Source organism: Vigna angularis, chromosome 1 (genome assembly GCF_016808095.1).
Source record: "Vigna angularis cultivar LongXiaoDou No.4 chromosome 1, ASM1680809v1, whole genome shotgun sequence".
In the NCBI taxonomy this organism is placed as follows: Eukaryota; Viridiplantae; Streptophyta; class Magnoliopsida; order Fabales; family Fabaceae; genus Vigna; species Vigna angularis.
The window spans coordinates 1401548-1417558 of NC_068970.1; the positions used below are offsets into that span (position 1 = coordinate 1401548).

The 16011-nt window shown below is 31.8% G+C and overlaps 3 protein-coding genes across 12 annotated transcripts; 1 reads left to right on the forward strand and 2 right to left on the reverse strand.

Moving 5' to 3' along the window:
• Positions 1 to 1421: 1421 nt before the first annotated feature.
• Positions 1422 to 5060, reverse strand: LOC108338318 (protein trichome birefringence-like 10). Its single transcript, XM_017575121.2, has 4 exons — positions 4186 to 5060; positions 2396 to 2785; positions 2104 to 2262; positions 1422 to 2024 (listed from the first exon to the last, which is right to left on the reverse strand). The coding sequence occupies exons 1-4, from the start codon at positions 4629 to 4631 to the stop codon at positions 1673 to 1675; spliced, it is 1347 nt and encodes a 448-aa protein (XP_017430610.1). The 5' UTR covers positions 4632 to 5060; the 3' UTR covers positions 1422 to 1672.
• Positions 5061 to 6317: 1257 nt separating this feature from the next.
• LOC108342505 (ATP-dependent (S)-NAD(P)H-hydrate dehydratase) lies at positions 6318 to 11148 on the forward strand. Of its 9 annotated transcripts, none has more exons than XM_017580939.2 (11): positions 6318 to 6399; positions 6790 to 6947; positions 7605 to 7681; positions 7803 to 7912; positions 8014 to 8128; positions 8748 to 8810; positions 8924 to 9087; positions 9482 to 9543; positions 9873 to 9939; positions 10615 to 10809; positions 10886 to 11148. In XM_017580939.2, exons 2-11 carry the CDS (start codon positions 6854 to 6856, stop codon positions 10911 to 10913), a joined length of 975 nt encoding a protein of 324 aa, XP_017436428.2. In that variant the 5' UTR covers positions 6318 to 6399; positions 6790 to 6853; the 3' UTR covers positions 10914 to 11148. The 9 variants fall into 9 exon arrangements, with proteins under 9 accessions (XP_017436428.2, XP_017435955.2, XP_017436344.2 ...); XM_017580466.2 differs by having other exon boundaries at positions 6343 to 6399; positions 6688 to 6947; XM_017580855.2 differs by having other exon boundaries at positions 6345 to 6418.
• A 1556-nt stretch (positions 11149 to 12704) lies between these two features.
• On the reverse strand, positions 12705 to 14946 carry LOC108331907 (stem-specific protein TSJT1). 2 transcript variants are annotated; one of them, XM_052879494.1, is made up of 5 exons: positions 14673 to 14946; positions 13448 to 13688; positions 13251 to 13371; positions 13041 to 13150; positions 12705 to 12882 (listed from the first exon to the last, which is right to left on the reverse strand). In XM_052879494.1, the coding sequence occupies exons 1-5, from the start codon at positions 14873 to 14875 to the stop codon at positions 12847 to 12849; spliced, it is 711 nt and encodes a 236-aa protein (XP_052735454.1). In that variant the 5' UTR covers positions 14876 to 14946; the 3' UTR covers positions 12705 to 12846. The 2 variants fall into 2 exon arrangements, with proteins under 2 accessions (XP_052735454.1, XP_052735457.1); XM_052879497.1 differs by having other exon boundaries at positions 12705 to 13150.
• Positions 14947 to 16011: the final 1065 nt, after the last annotated feature.

Genomic DNA, 16011 nt, shown 5'->3' on the forward strand with positions numbered 1-16011 from the left:
TTTACTTGCTATCATGTTAAATTATTTAATAATGATAATATTGTACTTTTATTAAAAAAATATATATAATTTTTATGTTTTTATTTTTAAATTTGACCACAAATCATTCTTGAGATATCTAAAAATAATTTTTTTTTCAAATGAAAAAGTATTATGAAGAATACTTCCTCGTCTTTGGATTTATCTAAAACTACAAATAATTCACTTTTACTTTTTAAAAAAATCAAAGAAAAATATATATTTAAATTTGGAAAAACGAGTCTAACAATATTTGAGCGATGTTAAGTTTAAAAAAATTATAAATTTTAATACGAATTAAAATAAATTTGGTTTTTTAAAAATTTGATTTATTTGAATTTAGTTCGCATTTTAAATTACATTAAAAATTTAAAATATTAACATAAATTTGTTTATATGGTTGATTCATCCTTTAATACTTTAATATTATAAATTGTTAAGTGACAATATTAAATGGTAATTTATTTTGTATTTTTATATTTTTAGATAATATATGAATTTTTAAATAATTTTGAATTATATTTAAAATATGTATTTTTTTCTTTTATTAATTTGAAATTATTTTGGATTATATTTAGATTGAATTTTATTTAGATTTTTAATTAGAAAAAAAAATATAATTTTTTTCTAATATTAAAGAAAAAAATAACACTTTAGTTAACCAATTTAACCTATCATAAATCACATTAAATTTAAATTATTTAAACTCATTAATAATTAAATTAGGTTAAATTAATTCATTAAATGACCAGCCCATTATAATAAACGAGATGGGATAGAAGAACTCATTTTATCAACACTAATTTAAATTACCAATACCTAGAAAAAGTTAATTAGTTGTATCATTTACTATAAATAATACATTACAGGATGAAATTATGCATTTCATGAATAACTTTTTAATTAAAGTGATGCTTAAAAAACTATGTTTTTATCCTTTAAATGTATTTGAAGTTTATTTTACTTTCTTTAAATATTTTGTCCGTTTTTTATTTCTTCCAATTTTAAGATCCTCAGTTCTTTCTTAGATATTACTATGCATATTTTCTCCAATCATGAGGCAAAGTATCTTGGACCAATCTATCCAAATCCTATGCTTTATTTCTATTACCAAAAGTGTTAAGCTAACAACTTTTTCAAAATGATTACTTCTTAATCAATTATTATTCATAACTTATATCTTCAGTCGAATTGATTAACTTATACAAAACTTAATTCTCTGTATAAATAGTAAGAAAAGAATTATGAGGTGGCTCATATACAAGAGTTGGTCCAACAGCTCAATAATATCTCCATGATAAGAACTAGTGTGCATATTTTTATATCAAACAACTAAAAGAACATTTATTCGTATTATTAAATTTTAAATAAATGAAGACATGTTTCTAAATTAACAGGAACAAAATTGCACTTGGCATTTTCCTTAAATAATGTTTCATGTTGTATCAAAACTGTGTTCGTGTTACCTTACCAAAGAATTTGATAATTACAGTTGCTCCATCCCTCAGTCTAATAGTCAAAACACACAAGAAAATCTGATACCTTGAACCCTGGCTGCAAATTTCTAATGTAAAATATCTCTTGCAGCTCTCTGCAACACTTTTCTAGGAAAGAATTGGCTAATTTCTGCGCAACATGATTCCATGCAACACAATCAAAACGATTTCTCAGTGTGAACAGCTTCATGTTTAAGCAGCAGTGCATAAAGCAGCTCATTCCAAGTGTCAGGTACACCAGGCAGACACCAATGGCTGCAATCTTGGCGACGATGAGGCCCCACAGTACGACCAAGATAATAGATCGATGAATGCCCATCTTTTCTATGAGCACTCATCTGAGTAACATTCAACACCATGAACTTCTTAGTTTCTGAAACATTCGTGTAAGCAGATAAGACCGCATTGGCTATTTTGAACTGCAACCAGTTGTCATTAGGCACCAGTGAAGAGCCAAGCTCCGGAAGTGTTTCCAAATGACAGTTTCCACCGTTTTTCCAATCTCCCCCTCTGAAACATATCACATCAATTCATTGGATCATTACAATATTCAGAATATCCATTGTAGTGATAGAATCGTCAAACAAACCTGAAGTGCACTGGGGCCAAAGTACGAAAGAAAATCTGGGTCCTGCTAGGATTTACTGTGTCTTGTATCCAGTTCATTACTGTCTGAATGGACTGTTTGTATGCATCTTCTACCTGCATTTCCAGCTTAACTTCCATGCCTTTTTGAAAATAGCAACCCCTGAACCAAAATGGAAAACTTTCAACCCTTTTGCTTGGCCAAAATTTACAGATAAATGCCATGTAATACAACAAATTGTTTTGAATCATTGAAACTGCAGTAATACAAAAAAATATGGAAAGGATCGAAATACCCTCTTATTGTTTTCTCATAATTCCACCAGTGCCCTGTGTTAAGAACCAGGATATCTGCATCTCTCCACTTCTCAGAGTTCCAATCCATTGTATCAACTTTGAGAGTTGTCCTGATATTTTCAGGAGCTCCTTTAGGAGGCCGGCTCTGCAATACAAGAAATGGAGCTCTGTAGTATTCCACTGTACAGTTAAAATCCTTGAATTTGAACACCAAGAACCCCTTGTGCTTTGTAATTGGGCTGCCATTCACTTCATAGATTGATTCCTTGTTAGGAACTCCACTAGAGAGCAAGCATAAGAGTGACTCCCATTGGTTTCTCCCAATTGAGTCCCCCGCAAACACTATTCGTTTGTTTCGCAGTTTCTCCAACATCAACGTTGCATTCAATCTGTTCTAAGAAACCGACTGTGTAAGTAAAAGAAAAATTAATGCATGGCAATTAATTCTCATCCATATGATTTAACTCCATGATTCACTAGCACCAACATCCTCAAAAGATTAACCAACATTACACAAGCATATTGTTGGAAGTCCCACATCGACTAGAGATAAGGCCAAATTATAATATATAAATGAGGTGCAAACCTCACCTTACAAGCCGGTTTTGTGGGGATGAGTTAGGCATAAACTCACTTTCTAATATGGTATCAGAACCAGGTCAGAGCCTATCCTAGCGAGTTCTAAGTGGGCATTCTATTCTTCTATTCCACCCGCTATTGGGCCGTTATCGGACCACCCAATTTCTACTATCACGCACGAGATGTCTATACCTCGGCGTGAAGGGGGTGTGTTGGAAGTCATGAGGTGCAAACCTCACCTTACAAGCCGGTTTTGTGGGGATGAGTTAGGCATAAACTCACTTTCTAATACATATCACAAACTGGCAGCACTAGGGAAAATAATTTAACGAGGATGAATTGCCAGTGTAAAAGTCATTCAATCATAGATTGTCACATGTATGATAAAATTATGGATATAAAGGTTTTTGTAATATAATGAATTAACACTGCTATGTTGTCACCCAATAAGAGCTTATTGACTTTCGTAAAATAAAAGCCTTTTTACACTTCAAATATAGAAAAGTTAATCTCTTCAGAAAAATTAAGACAGGATGCATAAAGGGCATGTAAGGAAGATAGTTCAAGACTCCAGCAAAAGGCCAAGGTTGTAGCTACATCTAATATGAAAAGATAAACGGTCAAAACTAACAAATAAAATGAGGGTTGCTTAGGAAAAGACAAAGCAAAAAATTGTTAAAAAGTGAAAATGATGTGGAATTTGAAACAGAGAAAGAGAGAGAGAGAGAGAGAATAATGCAAAAGGAATCGAACACTTCATCATGCTTATCAATATAGACATCCATGAAAGAGTCGAGTTTCTGCATGGAAACCACACTCACAAAATGTTGTCATTTTCACATAGCTGCATGTCCCAATTGCTGAAAGTTACAAAGGAGTGATAATGAGACAACAGAACGAATAGCAAATTGCAACCCAAATGTTTGGTCGCAGTCCTTCTGACAAGATGCCAGTTAGATGATTAAAGACATTCATTGTAAGTCACAAACCACGAGTATCTTTATCTCTTATCACTCCAATATTCCAAATACTTAAAATTAAGCATGAACATCGAGATACAACATGGTTTTGTTCCTTAACGAAATTCTTAGACCAGCATTTCAATTTACCATCTTCATCCAATGATCATTACTAAAGAAAGACATGAGAAAGATAACGAACTTAAGAAGTAATAGAATGAAACCATGGGAAAACAAACATCAAAATCTACCTTGGCAAGTTACAACCTTTGGGCTGCCACCTCCACTTTGTGTAATACAAATCACGTCTTCCATTCTCCGAACATCGAAAACCTTCGTCAAGAAAGCTGCAATCTTTTGAATGATACAAAGGGTAGTTCTCATCCCAAACCCATTCCCCATCAAACAAATCACACCCTCCACCCTCGCCTCCAAGAAACTCAACTCTGCGTTCCCCAGTAGACCCTTTTATCCGCAACCAAGAAAACCTCTGTGATAGTTCCAAGAATCCAAATCTTGAAGCAGAGTATCTATTATCCGAGAAGAAGAAGCAACAAATCACAAAGACAGTAACAAGAACAAACCCAAGAACGCCCAAAGACGGCTCAAACAACCTTAAGCGCTTAGCCCTCCTAATAGCTTCAAAAACCGGCATGAATTCAGCCTCGTGTTGTGTTGGGTTGTTAGGAGAAGACATTAAACAATGAAATAAAAATAAAATTTTAGATTATGGGTATGGCTTTAACGGTCGAAGTGGTGGAGTGGAGAGTTATGAACAGAGAGTTAAAAGCTGAAGGCAGACTGAGAAGAGTGGCATGCAAGCAAGATGACATTCATGGCACGCATTAAACAGAAGAATCATGTTTTTGATAACTTGGCTTGGTAGGTCAGTTTGGTAAATAGCATCAATGAGGAACAGCCAAAAGAAAGGGATGGGTGTGGAGGAAGCAAAGAAGCATTCATTGATTCAGTCATTGAGTTTCAATATTTTTTGTAGACTGAGATTTGGTGACGTATTGAACAACACAATCAGTATAAGAGCAATTTGCTTCCAAAATCTAAAGTGTGCTTTGTATAGAGAATTTGGGTTGAACCCACTAACCCATCATACCGATTAACTAAGGGAAAATGGTTGTAACTGGAAAGACACGGTCCCACGTTCGTTTGAACTTTGAAAAGAAAATGAGAATTTGGCTTCCTATTTGGCTTCTTATTGGAAAGTGAACACACGCGCCTAGATATTGTATATCCATAATTTTTATTTATTTAGATTCTATTTTAAAAGTATAAAAATATATTTTTTAAATATTCACAACTAAGTATTTACAAATTTTAAAATAATTATAAATATATATATATATATATATATATATATATATATATATATATATATATAACGACACGAATAACAGATAAATATTTTTATTGCGGTTAAATTATGAATGGATATTATCTCGTATAATTTCTGATCACAACAGTCAATTAAATTATTGGTACAGTGACAATACTAGTTATTGTGAGTCAATTAACAATGTATGTCATTCCATCTAATATTCACTTTCTTGAATTTAAAAGTGTTTAGATTAGGAAATAAGACTTTTTAAATAATAATTAAATATTATTCTTAAAATATCTGCACTTTTAGATCTATTCTTATTTTTGCATTAAGAAACACTTGTAATTGGATATAAGATTGTGTGTATTTAATGTCTTCAATGTTTTCTTGACCAAACATTTCTCTAAATTAAGCTAAAGCTGAGATATGAAATTGATTTTTTTTTTCTCTTCCTTTAGATAGGTTTAAAATTTTGGTAAATGTGGCTATTTACACATGATAGACATGTCAAAGTGATAATGATTCGAAGTTTTTTGAAGATTGATCAACAGTTCCATATTAGGACTAATTTCACATATGTGTCTATCTTTTCTGTTAATAAAAATATAAACTATTTCATATAAATATCATTAAATTTGTAAAAATGTAATAATAAAATAAATATTATTTACAACTTTATTATTGGGATTTTTTTACTGTAAGTAGTTAATTGATTTTAAAAAAAATAGAAAAAGGCTAAAATTATAAGGATCTATATAATTACAAAAATACTTGAAAAAGGAGAAATTTCTTATTATATATAAATATAATAAAAAATTATTCAATTATTAAATAGTTATTTTAGTTATCAAAATATTATTGTTCTTGTGGTACTAATATCCTGAGAAGGGTATCTCTGAAAAGTAAAAGACCAAAAGTACAAATGCAGTTAAACTTAGAAATTAGGTGGGGTGGTTTTAGAAATTACATTGGGCCAATATTAAATTATTGGCTGCTCGGAATGGACCAATTTGTGCAGTAATCGAATTTCGTTGGCCCAATAATTTACCAGTCTGAATAATGAACTGAGCTGAGTCATCGTAACATAACCATAGACATCGACAGCTCTCTGGAACAGTGGGAGTTGCAGGTATTGCCAAGTTTGTCTGGTATCCTCTTTTTTACCCTTTATCTGCGTCAATTTCTAAACTTCTATTTCGCTTCAATCAAACTATGTGTTTCTCAAAGATTTCTGGTAAGAAATTGAATTCAATTGGTTAGTTGAAGAAATTAATAATGTCGGCATGCTTACTATTAGAAGAAATTAACTTAGCAATTTAGTTTTTATGAGATGGGCATTTTTTAAACTCATCTCTGGCTATGACCACTGTTAACTCTTCCGAATTTCTGAGAGATAAAAGTGTCTGTGTTGTGTTAGTAGGGATTGTTGTTTGCTCATGCTAATGAAAGATTGCATGAATTCCCGATTATTGTTGGACTGTGCAAAAAGTTGCATATTGGCTTCTTCTCCTGTTTTCAGAAGACAACAATTCTTGATAAGGTGTCTGGAAGTCTCCATTGATCATCGACCTCATTCTAGAGATATGCAAGCCCTAAGGTCTATTGAGGTTGACTCTGAGAGTGTTATTCGAGCAATTACTCCTGCCCTTGATCCTACCAGACATAAAGGCCAGGCTGGTATAACAACATCCTTGCATTGCATCTTTCTATGATCCATTTTATTAACAGAGAATAAACCACAATTTTAGTACATGATTATTACTCTTGCTCCTAAACGGTGTCTAAAGCAGAAATATATATATATATATATATATATATATATATATATATATATATATATATATATATATATATGTAAATAATAAAAGTTATGATAAGTAGTCTCATAAATATTAAAAAAAAAAGCTTTAAAATGGTTCCTGATAGTTTGAAATATATGAATTTACGGACTAAATTGATGGATATTCGTATTTGGAGTATTACTCATATATCTAGTTTTACTTCGAGGACAATGTGAGAGTAATACTTGGGATACAATGTGCATGTTTGGATATAAGTTTGCTAACTTAAGTTCAGCTTAAAGTTAACCAAGCTTAAGTTTTCAAAGTGAATTTGCGAGGCAACCTTAGTTTTATTTCTGAAAATTTCAGTATTCAGACAAAATTTTGATGTGCAGACCTATTTTTTAGGATATCCAAACATGCCATGAAACTGGGTTTATTTTTCAAATTGAGTTTGTAGCACACCAAAAGAAAAACCAAACCCTGTATTTTATTTTTTGGCTGAAGAAAAAGAAGTCATGTCTAATGTTTCCTTCTGTTATTTTCAAATCAGGAAATATAGCTGTTATTGGAGGGTGCCGTGAATACACAGGAGCTCCATATTTTGCTGCAATTTCGGCCTTAAAAATTGTTAGTGCATGCATTCCTTTCATATCTAACATTTTGCCTTTTAACTGAATTCTTGATCTGAAAAAGAAAGAAAAACTTTTCTATCAATTCAAGTTATCCCATTATATTCCAATTCATGCAGGGTGCAGATCTGTCCCATGTTTTTTGTACAAAAGATGCTGCTCCTGTCATCAAAAGCTACAGTCCTGAGTTGATTGTGCACCCTGTTTTGGAAGAATCTTATAATGTCGGGTATAACATCCAGTCTTGTATAGTTAATGTTATATTATGCCCCCCTGTATGAACATTTCGAAACCAAGTGGGTTTTGTTTTTAGTGAGAGACTAATTTCAGGGAGGAAAACAAGAGATCCATAACAAGCAAGGTTCTTGCTGAAGTTGATAAGTGGATGGAAAGATTTAACTGCCTTGTTGTTGGTCCAGGCCTTGGAAGAGACCCATTTCTTCTGGTATGTTTTCTCCTGAATGCTTCATTGTGTACCTGTTTTATTACACACGGTGTTTACTTTTTCGAGTTTTATCTTAAATCCATAATTTTTCTTTCTAATTCTCAGTGAGGCATATGCATTTAGTCTTTCAGTGAGTTGTGTTTCTTCTGACTACGAGGTGCGATCCTATTTCAGGGCTTCGCTATCCCTATGCCATTCCCTCATAATTGTAACATGTTAACGTTAGGATGGTAAACCCCATCCATTTTATCATTAAACATGTTTGATGTATCTAGTTCATTCATGTAATGCTAATTTCAACTATGAATCATTCTATAAAAAACAAAACAAAACAACTATGATATAGTGACAGACAAAAAGCACTCATTTTGGAAACAGACCACTGGAGAATAACCCAAGGTTTTTTTAATACATGTGAAACGTTCATTTGGCTTCAAATGTGGTAAGGCATAATTCTTGAAACTTAATGCTATTTGGTACGGAAGGTTTTCTCCTTAACTTGTGCTGTAGACAATATATTTTTCTTATTTAAGTTCTATGTATTGTTTTATATGCTTTCATGACATTCTTTCCGCCTCTGTCCACCATCTTTAATTCAACATTTGCTCAATATTGTCAGGATTGTGTGAGTGAACTCATGAGACATGCAAGACAGTCAAGTATCCCAATAGTTATAGATGGGGTAGGTATATTGAGTTTTAGATATCTAGCACAAGGTTGAATAACATGTGAATCCTCTCATTTTTTTCACTTTTATGTTTGAGCATTCTCATTAAATTTCTGGGTGTTGTTCAGGATGGTCTTTTTCTTGTTACAAATAATCTTGACCTTGTTCGTGGTTATCCCTTAGCTGTTCTAACACCAAATGTCAATGAATATAAGCGTCTTGTTCAGAAAGTACTGAGTTCTGAAGTAAATGATGTAGATGCTCCTCAACAACTGCTATCTCTTGCCAAAAAGTAAGTTCCTCGATTCAACTTACTAGATTTTTTTATGTCAATGCTGTCAGACAATTGCTCTTTGTGTTATGATGTTTATGAAACATGTATCCAGACAACGAGTGAGTTGTAAAATTCTGTGCATCCACACATGTACTTGGACTAACAGAGTAGTAAAAAAGCATCTGTTAGTTTTCACTCGAGTCTGTGTAATATGTAAAAGCAGTATATAATCCTTCTGATTGATTTTGCTAAAAGAAAATTAATATCTTTTAACAATAAAGGGAGTTAGATAATAGCGTAATGCTTAAATAGTTTGCTTTGATCCCCAATGTGTAGTTATTTCTCACTATTATCTATGTTGTGATTCAATGCTCCACTTTATTTACAATTATGGACTGTTGTTAATGAACAGGATTGGCGGTGTTACTATCCTAAGGAAAGGAAATTCTGATCTTGTAAGTGATGGTGACACAGGTAGTTCTTTCACCAATATAAGTCTTATTTTGTTCTTTATTTTGGAGGAGGGGGATCAAAGATTTTGCTTGAATAACAATATTCTGCAATGGCAACAAAGAAGTCTTTCATTTTAAATTAGTCTGTTTCGGTGCACGTGTTGGGTGTCTCCTATGGCTATATTAATTTAGCAGGTTTTGGAACTCAAAAATGTTCTATCCATGACCAGAAAATTTAGTCATGGTCAAACGACTCCAGTGGATAAATTGTATCCGCATAAAGAATATTAATAGAGATTTGCAAATGCTAAGAAGTCGTTTGTGATTGTGGTATTATTTTCATTTATGCAGTCAAATCAGTGAACATATATGGTTCTCCTAGACGTTGCGGTGGCCAAGGTGATATCCTTTCTGGAAGGCAAGTCCTCTGTTCTTGTTTCAAAATTCTCGTGTGCTATATTATGTTTGGGTGGTTCTTCTCTGTGAGATGGAAATTTCTTTATTTTCAGTAGTTGATTTTTCTAGTGCCAAATTTGCTGATGAACTTTCAAGTAGAATATTGATTTCCTGTTTAAATGAATAAATCATATCCTCATCTTTTTGGCTGGAACACAACTATATCTAATACTTAAAAGTACTTCTGGAAGGAGATTATTTCGGTAATGCTGTTAAGGCATTCTTCATTAGTTCTTCTGAGAATTGAAGTAAAGTGACTCAATTACTGATTGGCAGGAAGTATTTACTTATATGCTGTTGGCTAATCTTTTTATTGATGGGAAGAAAATGGAATGACATTACTATCCTCATTACTTGAGTTTTTCAAAATTAAGATAAAATAAAATAAAACATGGTAGAATCCATTCCATCCGACGCTTCTGACCTCCCAAATGTTTTTGGGGATTATGGAACCCACTTACACTTTATTTAATATGATTTAAAATCTTTACTCCAGTCCTCGTTGGATATCGAGTGATATCTTTAACCCATTTCTTGACATCCTACTCCATTGCAGACGTTTTTTTAGCTCCATTGATATCATTAATTGTGCAGTTGGAACATGAAGTTTTTTTTATGCTTATCTTAAGTGGTGCAGTGTGGCTGTCTTCTTATCATGGGCACGTCAACATATCTTGGCTGCTGATTCAAACTCGAATCTCAGTTGTAAAAATCCAACAGTTTTGGGATGCATTGCTGGGTCTGCTATATTGAGGAAGGCTGCATCACTTGCTTTTCTAAAGAAGAAAAGATCCACAGTCACTGGTGACATCATTGAATGCTTGGGACAAAGGTAGTATATTATAGGACGAAATTGTTTGTGGGATTGTGACCAAATATTTTTTAAGCTTTTGCATTCTTTGTTGCAGTTTGGAAGACATTTCTCCTGCCAGTTAATTCACTCTAGATGCTCACCGTTGGCAACCAAGTTTACGTATCCTGCAATAATATTTTCTTTCTTTGTTGAGTTTTCTTCTTTCTTGTCTTTATTTCTCCCATTTTGGTCTGCTTTTTTTATTTTGAATATTTAAAACATGTCTGCCTGTTTTGCAATGATAGCCAAAGTGTGTGGAACAGAGTTTGGCTAAAACTTAACGTTAAACGTGCACAATGCATTTATTAAAGTTTACTACGTTTTCTGAGCTGCCAAACATTTATTGCACTTTTCAAGACACCAAACAGAAAAGCACCTACATTTTCATGCACTTGATAAAAAGTTGAAACTTAAGTTTTTAAGTTTGCAAAAGCGACCCAAACCCAAACTGAGTTTATGGACAAAGTTTTATTCTTTACTAAATTTTGCAGTGTTTTTATTTATTTTTTAAATTTGTTCATTTTTTACTGGAGAAATTATTTTTGTAAATTAATTAATTTAATGAATATTAAACAAAATTATTATTTATTTATTTTTATTTTTTTAATTTAAAACTATTGTTGCATTAAAATACTTTATAACTTTTATTGTATGTAATTTTTTCATAACACTGTATGAAAGCTTAGATACAAATTTTGTTTTAATTTGAATTGCACAAAAAAAGTAACTTAATAAAAACCAACAAATTGAGTCTCTGTAATATTAAAATGAGGTTTATTTCTGTAAAATTAAAAAATTAAAAATAATAAGAAAATATATTAAATGAGAAAAACTAATAAAAAGATTAAATAAATTAAAATTTACTGTAATTTATCGAGTACCAAACATACTCCTTGTAATAATGTGTACTATAAAAATAATCATTGAATTCATTACCTAATTTATCACTCTCCAACTATGAATTGCATCTTCTACAGTAGTCTTTGAAGATTACATCAATATGATTTTCAAGGATAATAAATCAATATTACCAGCATGCATAGTTAATTTTAAAATAAAATAAGTATAATGTTTGATTAACACAAGTTCTAATAGTTTATAGACACATATACATACATATATATAAAATAAGTAACACTGTTATATTATACAAAATTCAATCTATTAAATATTAAAACAAGTTCTAAAAGTAACACAAGTTATGAGATATGTACTTTTTAAAAGTATAATATTGAATCGTAGTAAGACAACTCTAGTCAATTCTAAAATTACATTAGGTCTAACGTTAAAATAATATGCCATAATTATTCTCGCAGAAAGACTACTAGTGATTTACGATAATACTTTATTTGAGTTTATAATTTACAGAATAATTTAAAAAAAATTAAATTTTATAAAAAAAATAAAGTAAAATAGAAATACTCGCATATATAACTTAATTTTTCTTTTAATAAATATCCAAAAAGTAATAAATGAATAATAGACAAAATCTTTCAGACAAAATGGATCATCTTATTAATCATCTTATTTTGTAATTAATCCCTCTTTAACACCTAATAATTAATCATCTTATTTTGTAATTTTCTACTTCTTTCTTATTTTTCATGAATCAAATACTCCTATTTTTGCTTTCTTCATTGCCATATTCGTGTGTCCTGTTTTGTTCCGTTTTTAAAACGAAACCAAATATGGAATGGAACTTTAATATCACGTTGTGCTGCGTTCTCGCCTGCAGAAAACTCGAATCTCTTCACGTGCTAAAAAGAGTAGCAAAAGTGAAGGATACTAAGTCCAATTTGTATTGTTCAGTGGCAATGCTATGGAATTGATTTTTTTGTAGTTTTGAAATTTTGAAATAGAATGGTCGAAGGAAATTTAGAAGCAGGGGAGTTTTTATTAGATTGACAAGCGTTACTGTACACTGATAGAACCAAGTGCTGATAAGAAAAATACTGATAGAACTAAGGTACTCCATTCATATGCCTCATTGCAGTGGTTATTTCTCCAAAGGAACCTCTATTGTCTGGCTGCAACAACTGCTGGCCCTTCCACCTGATGTGTGTGTATATATATATATATATATATATATATATATATATATATATATATATATATATATATATATATATATCATTCAACCAGTTCATCAATGGAGATCAAAAGACACTAACACTGATCTAAAGAATAATGTATTTGTTTCATTTTGTTACCTTGAAGGTTGCACCCCAGATTTCCTCCTCCTTAGCAGGAACTGCAGTGATCTTATTCTTAGGATTTTCATAACACATCAATCCTCCAACAGCTGTGGAGTAGAAACATCCTGTCCAATTAGAGAGCAAGAGTTTGAGCAATGAGAGAAAATGTTTTATTCTTAACATATTGAGAACAAATTAATGGGAATGGTGATACAAGTTAAGCACCTTGAGGGAAAGAAGCAAGTGACTTGCCACAAGCACCTTTAAGCAATTCTGCATCATCAGCAAATGCTACATAGCCATCAGCAGTAATTCCCCAATACAGAGGTACCTTACCATATTGATCCTGCCAAAAATAATAAAATCAAAATGAGGAAGAAATGACAAGTTACAGTGTATGCTGTGGGAGTGTGATTACTGACAGAGGCCAAAAACAGGGTGGAAGTGGATTTGTCAAACAGTATGAACGCAAAGCTCCCACTGAGATGGCCAACAACGTGATTAACAGGGTAAGGTGCTCGGTCACGCAAAGCTTTGTAAGCCTCAATCACCAACAATACTTCATTGGCTGACTTCCCCAGTCCATACTGTTGTCTCAAGTGCCCCAAATTCTCAAGGACTCCCTCAAACAAGCAGAATACCTCATCCTTCACTGCAAAAGATCTGCATTTTCCACTCAATACTTAGTTAGACAAACCAAACTAACCTTTCTTCTTATTCGTATACATAAAAAGAAAAAAACTTTTAACTTTTCATTGCCCAATTCCTGCGACTAATCTCCGGTTTTGAATGCAAAAACCTATTAACCGTTTCGATAAGACATAGGTTTAGTTGGTACAGACAAAAAATATTCTGAACGATCGCAGAATGTTCAGATTTAGATTTACGGAGAAATAATCAGATCCGGTACGCTTGATTAAACTCGTTGGGCCATCATGGAACCATGGAGCCTATTGGGCCGTCCAATTGCCCGATGTAAAATCAGAACATATAAAATAATCAGATCCATTCAACTATACTTTCACTTATCACAGTCACAGACAATCACTTGGAATATTCTCTTCGGGGACGATAGAAGCAATAAACTACATAGAGGTTTAAAAAATGGAATTTAAAGTCTCTAAATAAAATTTAAACCTATTCGTATATTATAGTTTCATTTTTCAAGCAATCATTCGATACATGATTATAAATGCTTTTAATAAAATTTGAAATCAATATTACACATTATCATATTATTATATTATTTCATATTATAAAGAAATACGAAAATATATTTTTCATTTTAAGGAATTAAAAATAAACAAATTCAACGGTATTAAAAAGAAACTTGAGTTTTGTAAGTTGAAATTTGCAATTACCTTTACCTATTTATTCAAACAAAACCATTTTAAAAATAAAAAATAAAAATAAAAAGTAAATCTGACAACTTTATAGTTCTTGCAACGTGTCGCAAGAACCAACCACGGTAACCAGTAACTACAGTTATTTCACTCACTAACTCGTCGTGTGTGAGTCACGACGATCAGATTTGGCACCATCAACCATACGATCATTTTACGAATTACCTTTTTTTTCTTCTAAAGTTTATAATTAATATTTTTGAAGTTGAATGATTAAGGAAGGAGCAGCGGTGGTTTATTTTACCTGGGTTGAAACGGCGACTCGTTGTGATGGGTATAAGCTAGGTGGACATGCTCTCCGATCTCCACCGACACTGTGGAAGCGTTTTTCTCCTGGAACCGCTTCCACAGCGCCGCCGCCGTCGTCTTCGGCGACGGGGTTCGGCTGCCGGCGGCCACGAGCTCGTCCGGCGGCGAAACGATGGAGCTGCTGAACACACCCAACATTTTACACCCCTAAACTGTTTATTTTCCTTTTCTACGCATTCACCAGAATCTTCTTACAGAATGGGATGGGAAGAAGGAGCGCGTGTTCATTGGTTTTATAGAGGGAGCCGGAAGGGTAGTTTAGTCATTTAATTTTAAGAGTATCTAATAATGATGCTAATTGATGAGTTTAGACAAGTGACACGTGGGACCCAAATCGGCGTTACTGCAATCCGACAACATCAGCGAATGGATCCCACAGCCTGATTCAATGCGACTTTCATCCTACGACTCATATTGCTGCCACGTCCTCCCCTAACCTTTCATGATATAACAGTTCAACCCATTTCGTCGTGCTAATTTTGGAAAATTATAAACATACACGTTTTTAATCTTTTTTACACCTATTTAATATTTAAAAAATATTATTTTTAATTTTTCTATTTCATTCATCTGCAAATATTTCATATTTTAAAACAAAAATGTTGCTTTGTGGTGTTGAATAAGTATGCAGTTAAAAACATGATGTTCATTTCCTATCACCCTTAACTTTAACATTTTAATTCAGTCTTCTTTTTCTAAATTAGATAATATAACCATATTTAAGTACGTATTTAATTAACTTCAAATGAGATAGTCAATAAAAAACTTTAAGAGTACGTATAAATGCTATTAATTGATGCACTTAAGCTTTAGAAATTTATTAAATAATGAATTTAGTTTCAAGGTAAAATTAACATTATCTCTCCTCATATTACCAAATCTTTCATTAATATATATATATATATATATATTAATCAAAAATTTGGAAAATTGAAGAGTTTAATTTTAAAAATTTAAACTACCTATTAAGGATGATTTAAAATTTTTAATTACAAATAATAATAATAATACTAATTAAATTAAACACATGTATTAATAAAAATTAGAAAAACACATACGTTTGATAATAAAAATTAATAAAATACTAATTACTATAGTTATTATTATAACTATAATAACCCTGTATATTTTTTTTATGTTTTGCTGTTCTTTTGTAATAATATTTCATAGTATGAACAGATGATGAGATAAATGATTGATTGTTTTTTTGTGGAAGGGAAGAATTCAGGAAAATAATTTTATAGTTTTATGTGTATATATTATATCACTATAAC

Excerpts from the sequence above, each read along its gene's own strand:
- LOC108338318 (XM_017575121.2), bottom strand. The coding sequence starts at position 4,631 with ATGTCTTCTCCTAACAACCCAACACAACACGAGGCTGAATTCATGCCG. Across the intron at positions 2,263-2,395 it reads TATGAGAAAACAATAAGAGG|GGGTTGCTATTTTCAAAAAG; the intron begins GTATTTCGATCC and ends ATTTTGGTTCAG. Across the intron at positions 2,025-2,103 it reads TTGGCCCCAGTGCACTTCAG|AGGGGGAGATTGGAAAAACG; the intron begins GTTTGTTTGACG and ends GATATGTTTCAG.
- LOC108342505 (XM_017580466.2), top strand. The coding sequence starts at position 6,707 with ATGCTAATGAAAGATTGCATGAATTCCCGATTATTGTTGGACTGTGCA. Across the intron at positions 6,948-7,604 it reads CAGACATAAAGGCCAGGCTG|GAAATATAGCTGTTATTGGA; the intron begins GTATAACAACAT and ends TTTTCAAATCAG. Across the intron at positions 7,913-8,013 it reads GAAGAATCTTATAATGTCGG|GGAGGAAAACAAGAGATCCA; the intron begins GTATAACATCCA and ends GACTAATTTCAG.
- LOC108331907 (XM_052879494.1), bottom strand. The coding sequence starts at position 14,875 with ATGTTGGGTGTGTTCAGCAGCTCCATCGTTTCGCCGCCGGACGAGCTC. Across the intron at positions 13,689-14,672 it reads GAGTCGCCGTTTCAACCCAG|ATCTTTTGCAGTGAAGGATG; the intron begins GTAAAATAAACC and ends TGGAAAATGCAG. Across the intron at positions 13,151-13,250 it reads ACTTGCTTCTTTCCCTCAAG|GATGTTTCTACTCCACAGCT; the intron begins GTGCTTAACTTG and ends CTAATTGGACAG.